Consider the following 14,571-nt stretch of genomic DNA (forward strand, 5'->3'; position numbering starts at 1 on the left):
TGGCACAGGTTCTCGAAATTTGCTTGCTCACCACCTTCAAACCTGCCTGCAAGGGCCTGGTAAAAGTATCCCCCCCCCCCAACCCTGCTCAACCCCCAACACTTGTGCGCTGCACCCAGCTTGCGAGCTGGCCACTGTCAACAGATTGTCAGGTAGGATAGAGGGTTGAGCAGGTCGTGAAAATTCCTGTTCAGAATTTTGAGTAATTGAAAAAAGGAAGGCCATGCAAGTTCCAGACCCCCACCAACCTCTGGGTGAAAAATGTTTTCCTCATCTCCCCTCTAATCTTTCTACCAATTGCTTTAAATCTAAGCCCCCTAGTCACTGACCTCTCTGCTAAAGTGAATAGACCCTTCACCTCCATTCTATCCAGGCCCCTCAAAATTTTGTACATTTCAATCAGATCTCCCCTCAGCCTTCTCTATTCCAAGGAGAACAACCCCAGCCTATCCAATCTTTCCCCATAGCTGCATTTTTCCAGTCCCAGCAACATCCTCGTAAATCTCTTCTGTACCCTCTCAAGTGCAATTACATCCTTTCTGTAATGAAGTAACCAGAACTGCACACAGTACTCTAGCTGTGGCCAAACCAATGATTTATACAGTTAACAGATATGGTTATAACAGTTCCAGCATAACCTCCCTGCTCTTATAGAAACATAGAAAATAGGAGCAGGCCATTCAGCCCTTCGAGCCTGCACAGCCATTCAATACAAATATGGCTGATCGTCCAAACTCGTACCCTGTTCCTGCTTTCTCCCCGTATCCCTTGATTCCTTTAGCCCGAAGAAGTATATCTACCTCTTTCTTGAATATATTTAATGATTTGGCCTCAACTGCTTTCTGTGGTAGAGAATTCCACAGGTTGACCACTCTCTGGGTGAAGAAATCCCTCCTCATCTCAGTCCTAAATGGCTTACCTCTTATCCTTAGGTTGTGACCTCTGGTCTTGGACTGCCCCGCCATCGGGAACATCCTCCCTGCATCAAGTCTGTCCAGTCCTGTTAGAATTTTGTAGGTCTCCATGAGATCCCCTCTCATTCTTCTGAAGTCTAGTGAATACAAGCCTAATCAACCCAATCTCTTTTCATACGTCAGTCCTGCCATCCCAGGAATCAGTCTGGTGAACCTTTGCTGCACTCCCTCCATAGCAAGAACATTCTTCCTCAGATAAGGAGACCAAAACTGCACACAATACTCCAGATGTGGTCTCACCAAGGCCTTGTATCATTGCAGCAAGACATCCTTGCTCCTGTACTTGAGTCCTCTCGCTATGAAGGCCAACATACCATTTGCCTTCTTAACTGCCTGCTGCACCTACATGCTTATTTTCAGCGACTGGTGCACAAGGACACCCAGGTCTCGCTGCACCTCCCCCTTTCCCAATCTATCGCTGTTCAGATAATGCCTTTCTGTTTTTGCCACCAAAGTGGAAAACCTCACATTTATCCACATTATACTGCATCTGCCATGTATTTGCCCACTCACTCAACCTGTCCAAATCACACTGGAGCTTCTCTGCATCCTCCTCACAGCTCACACTCCCACCCAGCTTTGTGTCATCTGCAAACTTGGATATATTACATTTAATTCCCTCACTTATATCATAAATATATATTGTGAATAGCTGGGGTCCTAGCGCCGATCCCTGCGGTACCCTACTGGTCACTGCCTGCCACACAGAAAAAGACCCGTTTATTCCTACTCTTTGTTTCCTGTCTGCCAACCAGTTCTCTATCCATGTCAATACCTTACCCCCAATCCCATGTGCTTTAATTTTGCACACAAATCTCCTATGTGGGACCTTATCGAAAGCCTTCTGAAAGTCTAAATACACCACATCCACTGGTTCTCCCTTATCTATTACACTAGTTAGATCCTCAATAAATTCCAGTAGATTTGCACAGCATGATTTCCCTTTTGTAAATCCATGTTGACTTTGTCTGAACCTGTCATTGTTTTCCAAGTGCTCTGCTATTACATCTTTTATAATAGACTCTAGCATTTTCCCCACTACTGATGTCAGGCTAACTGGTCTATAATTTCCTGTTTTCTCTCTGCCTCATTTTTTTTTTAAATAGTGGGGTTACAGTTGTTACCCTCCAATCCATTGGAACTGTTCCAGAATCTATAGAACTTTGAAAAATGACCAGCAATGCATCTACTATTTCAAGGGCTACTTCCTTAAGTACTCTGGGATGTAGATTAACAGGCCCTGGGGATTTATCGGCCTTCAATCCCATCAATTTCCCTAACACCATTTCCCTCCTAATACTGATTTCATAGGAGTACACAATGCCTTTAGGCTTGTCTTTTTAATATTCTTAGTCATCTGAGCATTATTTCGCACTATGGCCCTATTTGTTTCTTGCCATTGATTTCTATGCCTTCTACTTTTGTCTTTTTGTTTCCTGTCTTTCTTTTCTATCCTGGTTTCCTCCTCCTCTTCAGTCTCCCCACTCAGGTTCCCATCCCCCTGCCATTCTAGTTTAAATCCTCCCCAACAGCACTAGCAAACGCCCCTGCAAGGATATCGTTTCTGGTTCTGCCTGGGTGTAACCTGTCCCACTTGTACAGGTCCCACCTTCCCCAGAACCGGTCCCGATCCCGATGTCCCAGGAATCTAAATCCCGCCCTCTGGCACCATTTCTCCAGCCACGCATTCTCCTTTTCACATACTCACTAACACGTGGCACCGGAAGTAATCCTGAGATTACGACCGTTGATGTCCTTTTTAATTTAGCTCCTAACTCTTTAAATTCATCTTGCAGGACCTAATCCCTTTTTCTACCTATGTCGTTGGTAGGGAATATGAGATTAATGTAGGATTAGTCAAAAAGAAAAAGGAAGCATTTGTAAGGGCTGGAAGGCTAGGAACAGATGAAGCACTTGAGGAATATAAAGACAGTAGGAAGGAACTTAAGCAAGGAGTTAGGAGGGCTAAAAGGGGTCATGAAAAGTCATTGGCAAACAGGATTAAGGAAAATCCCAAGGCTTTTTATACATATATAAAGAGCAAGAGGGTAACCAGGGAAAGGGTTGGCCCACTCAAGGACAGAGATGGGAATCTATGCGTGGAGCCAGAGGAAATGGGTGAGGTGCTAAATGAGTACTTTGCATCAGTATTCACCAAGGAGAAGGACTTGGTGGATGATGAGCCTAGGGAAGGGAGTGCAGATAGTCTCAGTCATCTCATTATCAAAAAGGAGGAGGTGTTGGGTGTCTTGCAAAGCATTAAGGTAGATAAGTCCCCAGGGCCTGATGGGATCTACCCTAGAATACTGAGGGAGGCAAGGGAAGAAATTGCTGGGGCCTTGACAGAAATCTTTGCATCCTCATTGGCTACAGGTGAGGTCCCAGAGGACTGGAGAATAGCCAGTGTTGTTCCTTTGTTTAAGAAGGGTGGTAAGGATAATCCAGGAAATTATAGGCCGGTGAGCCTTACGTCAGTGGTAGGGAAACTATTAGAGAGGATTCTTCGGGACAGGATTTACTCCCATTTGGAAACAAACAAACTTATTAGCGAGAGACAGCATGGTTTTGTGAAGGGGAGGTCATGTCTTACTAATTTGATTGAGTTTTTTGAAGAAGTGACGAAGATGATTGATGAGGGAAGGGCGGTGGATGTTATCTATATGGACTTTAGTAGAGCCTTTGACAAGGTCCCGCATGGCAGACTGGTGCAAAAGGTGAAGTCACACGGGATCAGAGGTGAGCTGGCAAGATGGATACAGAACTGGCTCAGTCACAGAAGACAGAGGATAACAGTGGATGGGTGTTTTTCTGAATGGAGGGATGTGACGAGTGGTGTTCCGCTGGGATCAGTGCTGGGACCTTTGCTGTTTGTAGTATATATAAATGATTTGGAGGAAAATGTAGCTGGTCTGATTAGTAAGTTTGCGGACGACACAAAGGTTGGTGGAGTTGCGGATAATGATGAGGATTGTCAGAGGATACAGCAGGATATAGATCGGTTGGAGACTTGGGCAGAGAAATGGCAGATGGAGTTTAATCCAGACAAATGTGAGGTAATGCATTTTGGAAGGTTTAATGCAGGTGGGAGGTATACAGTAAATGGCAGAACCCTTAGGAGTACTGACAAGCAGAGAGATCTGGGCGTACAGGTCCACAGGTCACTGAAAGTGGCAACGCAGGTGGATAAGGTAGTCAAGAAGGCATACGGCATGCTTGCCTTCATCAGTCAGGGCATAGAGTATAAAAATTGGCAAGTTATGTTGCAGCTGTACAGAACCTTAGTTAGGCCACACTTAGAATATTGCGTGCAATTCTGGTCGCCACACTACCAGAAGGACGTGGAGGCTTTGGAGAGGGTACAGAGGAGGTTTACCAGGATGTTGCCTGGTCTGGAGGTCATTAGCTATGAGGACAGGTTGGAAAAACTCGGATTGTTTTCACTGGAACGACGGAGGTGGAGGGGCGACATGATAGAGGTTTACAAAGTTATGAGCGGCATGGACAGAGTGGATAGTCAGAAGCTTTTTCCCAGGGTGGAAGAGTCAGTTACTAGGGGACATAGGTTTAAGGTGCGAGGGGCAAAGTTTAGAGGGGATGTGCGAGGCAAGTTTTTTACACATATGGTGAGTGCCTGGAACTTGTTGCCAGGGGAGGTGGTGGAAGCAGATACGAATGTGACGTTTAAGAGACATCTTGACAAATATATGTATAGGAAGGGAATAGAGGGTTATGGGCCCCAGAAGTGCAGAAGGTGTTAGTTTCGGCAGGCATCAAGATCGGCGCAGGCTTGGAGGGCCGAATGGCCTGTTCCTGTGCTGTACTGTTTTTTGTTCTTTGTATCAATGGGTGGTTGATGGTCAGCACTGACTCGGTGGGCAAAAGGGCCTGTTTCAGTGCTGTATCTCTCTATTACATGTACCACGACCACTGGCTGTTCACCCTCCCCCTTCAGAATGTCCCTTCAGAATATTCTATACCTCGGCTAATAAAGGGAAGAATTCTTAAGCACCTTATCGACCTGTTCTGCTATCTTAAGGGATCTGTAGATGTTCACTCCAAGGTCCCTTACTTCCTGTACACTTCTCAGTATTTTCCCATTAACCGTGTATTCCTTTGCCTTGTTTGACCTCCCCAAATGCGTCACCTCACACTTCTCCAGGTTGAATTCCATTTGTCACTTTTCTGCCGATCTGCCCAGACCATCAATATCTTCCTGCAGCCTACACCTATCCTCCTCGCTATCTACCACATGGCCAATCTTTGTGTCGTCTGAAAACTTCCTGATCATGCCCCCTACATTTATGTCCAAATGGTTAATATCTTCCACAAAAAGCAGGGACCCAGTACTGAGCCATGTGGAATGCCGCTGGAAACAGCCCTCTAGTCACAAAAACAGCCGTCAACAATTACCCTTTGTTTCCTGCCACTGAGCCAATTTTGTATCCACCTTGCTGCATTTCCCTGGATCCCATGGAATTTTATTTTTTTAACCAGTCTGCCATGTGGGACCATGTCAAAAGCCTTGCTAAAATCCATGTAGACTACATCAACTGCATTACCCCATCTATCTTCCTTGTTACTTCTTCAAATAATTCGATCAAGTTGGTCAGACCTAGATCTTTCCTTGACAAATCCATGCTGACTGTCCTTGATTAATCCATTCTAAGTGACAGTTTAGCCTGTCTCTCAGAATTGATTCCAATAATTTACCCACTACTGAGGTTAGGCTGACTGGCCTATCCCTTGCTCCCTTTTTCAACAGAGGTACAACGTTAGCACTCCTCCAATCCTCCGGCACCACACCTGCATCCACCGAGGACTGGAAAATGATAGTCAGACCTTCTGCTTTTTTCTCTCCCGTTCTTTTAACAGCCTGGCATAGATTTCATTCAGCCCTGGTGATTTATCAACTTTCTAGGATGCTAATCCCATTAATACATCCTCTCTCTCCCCATGTTCATCACATCCAATACTTTACATCCCTCTTCCTTAACTACAATATCTATATCGTCCCCCTCTTCTGTGAAGACAGATGCAAAGTATTCATTAAGAACAATACCAACATCTTCCACCACTACACATAGGTTACCTTTTTGGTCTTTTATGGGCCCTACTCTCTCCTTAGTTATCATCTTACTCTTTATGTATTGATAAAACATCTTTGGGTTCACCTTGATTTTGCTTGCCCATATTCTTTCATGCTCTCTCTTAGCTTTCCTTATTTCCTTTTTGATTTCACCCCTCCACTTTCCATACTCGTCTTGGCTTTCTGTAGTATTGAGTTCTCGGTGTCGGACATAAGCTTCCCTTTTCTGCCTTATCTTACCCTGTAAGCTCCTTAACCTCCATGGGGCTCTAGATTTGGCTGCCCAGCCTTTTTCTTTGTGGGAACATGTTTACCCTGAAACCCTTGAATCTCCCATTTGAATACCTTCCACTGCTCTGACACTGATATACCTTCAAGTAGCTGTTTCTAGTCCACTTTTGCTAAATCACCCCTCAGTTTAGTAAAATTGGCCTTGCTGCAATTGAGAACTCCAACTCCTGTGCTATCCTTGTCCTTTTTCAGAATTATCTTAAAACTGACTGAACTAAGATCACTACCACCAAAATGCTCTCCCACTGCCACTCCTTCCACCTGCCCATCTTCATTTCCGAAAACTAAGTCTAAACTGCGCCCTCTCTTGTTGGACCTGCTACATACTGTCCAAATAAAGTTCTCCTGAACCCACCCCAAGAATTCTGCACCCTCAATTTCTTTCACACTAAAACTATCCCTGTTAATATTGGGGTAATTAAAATCCCTTACTATTACTGCCCTATTGTTCTTGCACTTCTCAGATTTGCCTACATATCTGCTCTTCTATCTCCCTCTGACTGTTTGGGGGTCTATTGTACACTCCCAGCAGTGTGATTGTCCTTTTGTTTTGTTCCTTAGCTCAATTCATATGACCTCATTGGATGAAACTTCCAACATATCATCCCTCCTCATGGCTGTAATAGTTTCTTTGACCAATATTGCCAATTCCTCTCCTTTCTTATCCCCCTATCATGTCTGAAAATCCTGCAGCCTGGAACGTTGAGCTGCCATTCCTGTCCCTCCTTAAGCCATGATTATGTCATAGCTATGATATTATACTGCCACGTGTCTATCTGTGGCATTAGGCTCATGTGCTTTATTTGCTATACTCCTTGCATTGAAATCGATGCCCTTGAGCACTGCCAATCTCTTTTTTTTTTATTTTCTAACCTTTGTTTCCTCTTTCTTTCAGACTCATCCATTAATTTTCTGCCTTCCATTTTCCTTTCTGAATTTTTCCCAACTGAGTCTACCTTCAGGTCCCCATCCCCCTGCCAAATTAGTTTAAACCCTCCCCAACAGCACTAGCAAAACGTCCCGCAAGGAACCCAGTCCCAGCTCTGTTCAGGTGCAACCCGTCTGACCTGTACAGTCTCCATCTCCCCCCAAGTCGGTCCCAATGTCCCAAGAATCTCCTGCACCATCTTTCCAGCCACATATTCATCTTTCTTATCCTTCTATTCCTGTACTCACTTGCGCGTGACACTGGGAATAATGTGGTGATTACTACTTTTAAGGTCCTGCTTGCTAATTTCATACCTAGCTTCCTAAATTCTGACTGTGGGACCACATCCCTCTTTCTATCTATGTTGTTGGTTTCGATGTGGACCAAGACTGCTGGCTGTTCACCCTCCCCCTTCAGGATGCTCGGCAGCCGCTCAGTGACATCCTTGAACCTGGCACCAGGAAGGCAACACACCATCCTGGATTCACATCTGTGGCCATAGAAACACTAGTCTGTTCCCCTGACTATTGAATCACCTATCACTGTGGCTCTTCCAGTCTTCCCTGTACTCTCCTGAGCAGCTGAGCCACCCGTGGTGCCATGGACCTGGCTCTGGCTGCACTCCCCAGATGAACCACCACTCTCATCAGTATTCAGAACTGAATACCTGTTGAAGAGTGAGATGCACTCAGGGGTCTCCTGCACTAACTGCTTCTTTTTGACTGCCTGGCACTCATCCATTCCCTCTCTCCCTGCATATTCTTAAGCTGTGGGGTAACTACATCTATAAACGTACTATCCACGTAGCTCTCATCCTCACAGATGCACTGCAGTGTCGCCAGCTGCCGCTCAAGTTCCAAAACCCAGAGCTCAAGCTGCTGCAATTGACAAAGCCTCCTGCACAAATGGTTATCCAGGATCCGGGAAGCATCCTGGGGCTCCCACATAACACAGGAGGTGCATTCTCAAGGGTGAAGCAACCCTGCCATTCCTTTATTTATTCGTTGATCCGCTTTGCTACTGTTAAAAAAAAGTTACCAGTACTAAAACACCTTCGAACTATTAATAAAACCTTACTAGTACTGATAAATCCTACGACAAATCATTACAGTTCACTAGTTAAAATAAACCTTTACTCAAAAAAGGTAATTCTCACCAGCTACTCACTTGTTCCTTATTAATACTTAATTTTTTACTCATTTTTAGTCTGCCAGTTGTTGAGATGCTATAAGCCAGCTATTTATAGATATTCCCTAACAGCAGTTACTTACCATCCAATCACCTTGCAGCTTTCCTGTGATCTGGACTCATGTCCACTGCTCTCCTGAAAGATAAGTGCTGTAGGCCACGATCCTTGGGCTTTATTTAACTGCTCCCCGCTCCGTGTTCTTCCTGCAGGTCCACTCCTCTCCCAGAAGGTAAGTCAAGGACATTAATGAACCAAATGGGTTTTTTTTGAGCCTGCCAATTACAACATTCAATAAATCTTAGAATGAAACCTGAAACAATATTGTTTGGCGTTCACTACATTGGTAAGCGCTTCTATGCTGAGCGTATGTGAGGGGGTTTAAACACAAAGCCATGGGCTTTCAGTTTATTTCATTATTGTTGCTCTAAACGCATTTCCCTGTTTCCAATCTCCTTTCCATTAGATGAGAGTTTATGCCATTAATGGCAGCTGCAGAATCCAGCATGCACTGCGGTCCAGACTGTGCTCTATCTGAATCAGTGGAGACCAAGGCCGGGCTCACTGGCGGCCAGTGTGCCCTGAGCACGCATGGCCACTGGGAGCTGCAGGGGACAGCAAGAAGGAACATGAGAATCTAACCATCTCCCCTTGACATTCAACGGCATTACCATTGCTGAATCCCCCACTATCAACAATCTAGGGGCTACCATTGACCAGAAACTGAACTACAAGAGCAGGTCAGAGGCTAGGAATCCTGAGGCGAGTAACTCTCCTCCTGACTCCCCAAAGTCTGTCCACCATCTACAAGGCACAAGTTAGGAGTGTGATGGAATACTCTCCACTTGCCTGGATGGGTGCAGCTCCAACAACACTCAAGAAGCTCGACACCATCCAGGACAAAGCAGCCCGCTTGATTGGCACCCCATCTACAAACATTCACTCCCTCCACCACCGACGCATAGTGGCAGCAGTGTGTACCATCTACAAGATGCACTGCAGAAATGCACCAAGGCTCCTTAGACAGCACCTTCCAAACCCGCGACCCCTACCAACTAGAAGGACAAGGGCAGCAAATACATGGGAACACCACCACCTGCAAGTTCCCCTCCAAGTCACACACCATCCTGACTTGGAACTATATCGCCGTTCCTTCACTGTCGCTGGGTCAAGATCCTGGAACTCCCTTCCTAACAGCACTGTGGGTCTACCTACCCCAAATGGACTGCAGCTGTTCAAGAATGCAGCTCACCACCACCTTCTCAAGAGCAATTAAGGGATCGGCAATAAATGCTGGCATAGCCACATCCCATGAATGATTTTTTTAGAAATGAGCAGGAGGAGGCCATTCGGCCCTTCGAGCCTGCTCCAAAATTCAATAAGCTAACAGCTGATCTTCTGTCTCAACTGCACCTTCCTGGACTTTTTTGCAGACCCATTAATTCGCTGAGAATTCAAAAAAATCTGTCGATGTCTGTCCTGAATATGCTCAATGTGCCTGAGTATCCAGAGCTCTCTGGGGTAGAGAATTCCAAAGATTCATAACCCTCTGCGGGAAGAGATTTTCCTTCATCGCAATCTGAACTGGCTGACCCCTTAAAGGCTGTGGTTCATAGTTCTAGACTCCACAGCCAGGGGAAATATCCTCCTGGTATCTAACCTACCCAGACCCTTGAAAATTTTTATACGTTTTAATGAGTTCACCTCAAATTCTTCTAAACTCGAGGCAATGATTGCTCAGTCTCCTCCGGGGACAATTCTCCCTCCTCCCTGCGCACATAGCAAGAATCAGTCCAGTCAACTTTCATTACACTCCCACGGAGGCAAGTATATCCCTCCTTCGATCAGGAGATCAAAACACTTCACAAAGCGACCATCAATCACATCCAGGAATGGTTGCTATGTTGGAGCTACTGAGCAAGTCACTGGGAATGAGCGCAGGCGCAGTGTCCTGTATCTGGAGCATGCGCAGTGTCACAGTGATTGGAGCTGTGCGAGTGCTGGAGACGCTTTTGCAGCGGGTGAGAGTTGGCGGGGCGCAGGGGAGGAATGGAGCCGGCGGGTGGGCGGGGAGGCCTCAGAAACACCGGGTGTCGGTCGCAAACCCCGAATAAGAACCTCAAGGTCCCACGTTTGCTCTGCGGTTGAAAGGCCCGAGTAGCGAGGTCAATGGCCGCCATGTTGCGAGTGGATCAGGGAGGCGGGGCTTTGTCCCTGGTGACAGACCCAGGGTTACCAGGTAACCGACCACCATTTCAGTAGAGGAAGGTCGAGCCTTGTTCAGGGATGGGCGCATGCGTGACCATCTTGGTGAGGGAACAGAGTGGGCGGGGCTTCAGGATCCCAGTGGCCAAGAAAGAAAATCAATGACTCATTAATTTAATTGCAGACAGGGGTTGGAGAGCTGCTAATGCAGAGGGAGGGAGAAAACTGGCAGTAGAGGAAAGAAATGGTGCGATGGGTTTAAGATTTCAGTATAGGGAGGAGGGAGTGTAAATAACTTTGGGAGAACAAAAGAGGAAAAAATGTTCCATAGAAACGAAAATAAAATCTGATTTTCTATCCTGGACTAACAGTGATGACTTTTGTAAAGTTCGTTTACAGGCGGTTAGAAGGGGAGGATTTACAGACAGCAAAGTCAAACCAAGAGAAAGTTCTACCTCTAGGAAAAGATTTCAAACATCAGTGTGATTGGAAAAGCACTGACACACACAAGTGAGAGTTTTCCAGTGCACTGACTGTGGAAAGAACTTTCATCAGTTTTTTTATTCTTTCATGGGATGTGGGTGTTGCTGGCAAGGCCAGCATTTGTTGCCCATCCCTAATTGCCCTCGACAACTCAGTGGCTTGCTCGGGCATTTCAGAGGGCAGTTAAGAGTCAACCACATTGCTGTGGGTCTGGAGTCATATAGGCCAGACCAGGTCACGACAGTAGATTTCCTTCCAGAAAGGACATTAGTGAACCAGATGGGTTTTTTTTTATGACAATCAATGATTGTTTCACGGTACCATTAATTACTGATGTTACCATTCAATTCTACTTTTTAAAAATTAATTTATGACTTTAAATTCCACCAGCTGCCGTGGGATTTGAACCCATGTCCCCAGGGAATTAGCCTGGGCCTGCAGGATTACTAGTTCAGTGACATTACCACTAAGCCACCATCTCCTCAGTTACACAGCCTGAAAAAACGTGTTGTGTGTGTGGACGAGGCTTCGACTGACCATCCAACCTGGAGAGACAGAAGGACACCCGCACCACGGAGAAACCATGGAAATGTGACGACTGTGGGAAGAGATTCAAATATCCATCTGACCTGGAAACTCATCGACGCAGTCACACTGGGGAGAGGCCATTCACCTGCTCTATGTGTGGGAAGGGGTTTGCTCAGTCAGCCAGCCTCTATACACATCAGCGAGTTCACACTGATAACAGACCTTATAAATGTTCTGAATGTGACAAGAGCTTTAAAAGTGCCAGTGAGCTGCTGACACACCAACGCACTCACACTGGGGAGAGGCCATTCTCCTGCTCCGTGTGTGGGAAGAGATTCACTCAGTCACAGCATCTGTTGAGACACCAGCGAGTTCACACTGGGGAGAAGCCATTCACCTGCTGTGTGTGCAAGAAAAGATTCACTCAGTCACAACACATGTTGAGACACCAGCAAGTTCACATGTGATGCCAGGGGTTGGATTATTTTGTTCATTACATGCTTTGTTTGTTTCTGCTGATGAAATGTGGGTGTAGAGTAATGAACCTGGCATTCTTGCTCATGTCTGCTGCAATTGTGTAGAAAGGGAATGTGCAAAGAGATGGTCTTTGTATGGAGATGTGAAACAAGGAAACAGTATCTGTTACACAGCTTTGTGCTCGCAGGCAGAACAATGCACAGATATCCTTGTGGTTATGGTTTGAGCAGGGGCAGATCACAAATGTAGTAAATAAGTTAAATATAAATATCGCCAGTGTAGCTGCAGTTTGTTAGATCAAACTTGGGATAAAGAGAGCCCTGAATCCACTGTATTATCTCTGTTCTCCAGATCGGATAACTATACTCTGTCTGTATTATTGCAGTGCTGTTAATAAAGTCAGTAAAAGACATTCTGTTGTTGTGAGTTTGATTATCCAGTGACTGAAACCGCAAAATTCAATATTTAGAGTCAACAAGATGAACAAGGAAACACCTCACAACCCTATACTCCAGCTCGATATTCACAGGAGAAAGTCTGTTACCTACCACCTCAAGTGGACAGAATAGAGAAAGATCCCAGATGAAAGACACCCTTGAATCATTTGTAAATGTCTTCACATTCTGACAGGTTCCAACTGTCAGTTTCCTCGACATTGAAGTGAATGAAAGATGAAAAAACACTAGTTAGACCACAGCTGGAGTACTGCATACAGTTCTGGTCATATTACAAGAAGGATGTGATTGCACCAGAGAGAGCTCAGAAGAGATTAATGAGGATGTTGTCAGGATTGGAGAATTTTTAATCAATGAGGAAAGATTGGATAGGCTGGAGTTGTTTTCTTTGGAACAGAGGAGGCTGAGGGAAGATTTAATTGACGTGTATAAGATTGAGGAGCCTAGACAGAGTGGATAGGAAGAACCTATTTCCAATAACAGAGGTCAATAACTGGGGGCATAGACTTAATGGTAGAATAATTAGAGGGAATCTGAAGAGAATTTTTTTCACACAGAGGTGGTGGCGGTCTGGAACTCACTGTTTGAAAGGGTGAGAGAGGCAGAAACCCTCATCATATTTAAGAAAAAAATAACACTTGGATATGCACTTGAGGTGCTGTAACCTACAGGACTATGGAGCAAGAGTTGGAAGGTGGGATTAGATTGAAAACTCTTTTGGGGGGCACAGATATGATGGGCTGAATGGCCTCTTTCTGTGCTGTAAATTTCTATGATTCTGTGATGACAAGTGGCCCTTGTGTTAGATCCAAGACAGGCCATAGCCTGGTCATTTGCTCCAAATGTTGATACAATGGTTCAAGCTAAAAGGTGCCAGGTATCAGGAGCAGCAGGAGTAGTGAATAAAATCTAAATGTCAGTAAGCACTGATATAGTTTATCTACATCTAGTTCTATTTCAATAACTTCTGCTGAATGTGGCCCTCACCCAGTGCCAGGATATCGGATCAGATCTACCATGGAAAATGAGTTTGACACCCCTGAGGTAGACAATGTCAACCGGATCCCCAGTATCCCTGTAACCTCCTCCAGCCCCACAACCCTCAATGTAAATACAAATTATTGTTCTTAGATTACACTCCTGAGATAGACAATGTCAACCAGATTTCCCTCATCCACCAACACAGCAACTTCTTTACAAAACACAAACAAGTTTGTAAGATACGATTTATTTTCTGGAAGCTGTGTTGAGTATCTCTAATGGCTCCTTCTCTTCCTTACAAAGATGGCCAATATCTCGCAGCCTGCCTTTGGGGCTTTCAGTGGTGGGGTTGGTTGGCATCCTTCCATCTATGAAAGATGATGGGCACCCAGCAAACAATCCATTTAGGTGGGATGTCTTTCCTTGGTGCATCTTTGCTGATGGCTGTGAAGGCCAATCCTTGAGAGGCAGGTTCTGCTACAAGTGTTGCACATGAAGCTGCCAAGTGATACTGTGAGTTGTTTTTGACATTGGTGTCTCTTGCCAAGCTGCTGTAGTAACTGGTAATTGTGGTAGTGCACACCAGTCCACAGGATGTGTCGCCATTTCCCTCTTTCACCAGCTAGTGACTCCCAAATGTGGTAGTTGACATTTAGGCCTTCATGTCACGCTTGCAAGCATCCTTGAAGCAGAGCTTTGAGCACCCCATTGGTTGTCTGGCACCGGCCACCTCACCATACACGAGATCTTTGGGTATGCGACTGTCTTCCATCCTGCGGAAGTGTCCAATCCACTGTTTGATTAGTGCCAACACACTTGGGAGCTAGGTCTTTGAGAGGACTGATTTTGTCCTGCTGGAATATACCCCCCACTTTGGGGCCACCCAAAATGCTGAAATTTGGGGTTTTAATGCCTCAGCCTTTGAGGGGTGAGGGGGTGGGGGGGCAATGGGTGTGAGCAAGCTTGGTTGATAAGAG

General features: G+C 45.5%; 2 protein-coding genes across 3 annotated transcripts in view; both read left to right on the forward strand.

Moving 5' to 3' along the window:
* LOC137381315 (zinc finger protein 391-like) overlaps positions 1-14,571 on the forward strand; it is a 380,661-nt gene that overhangs the window by 306,042 nt on the left and 60,048 nt on the right. The gene's annotated exons all lie outside the window — the stretch shown is intronic.
* LOC137381313 (zinc finger protein 22-like) lies at positions 10,423-12,543 on the forward strand. 2 transcript variants are annotated; one of them, XM_068053691.1, is made up of 2 exons: positions 10,423-10,486; positions 11,544-12,543. In XM_068053691.1, exon 2 carries the CDS (start codon positions 11,834-11,836, stop codon positions 12,146-12,148), a length of 315 nt encoding a protein of 104 aa, XP_067909792.1. In that variant the 5' UTR covers positions 10,423-10,486; positions 11,544-11,833; the 3' UTR covers positions 12,149-12,543. The 2 variants fall into 2 exon arrangements, with proteins under 2 accessions (XP_067909792.1, XP_067909793.1); XM_068053692.1 differs by lacking the exon at positions 10,423-10,486 and adding an exon at positions 10,548-10,704.

This window comes from Heterodontus francisci, chromosome 22 (assembly GCF_036365525.1).
Source record: "Heterodontus francisci isolate sHetFra1 chromosome 22, sHetFra1.hap1, whole genome shotgun sequence".
Classification (NCBI taxonomy): Eukaryota; Metazoa; Chordata; class Chondrichthyes; order Heterodontiformes; family Heterodontidae; genus Heterodontus; species Heterodontus francisci.

Coding starts and splice junctions, on each gene's coding strand:
- LOC137381313 (XM_068053691.1), top strand. CDS start 11,834: ATGTGTGGGAAGGGGTTTGCTCAGTCAGCCAGCCTCTATACACATCAG.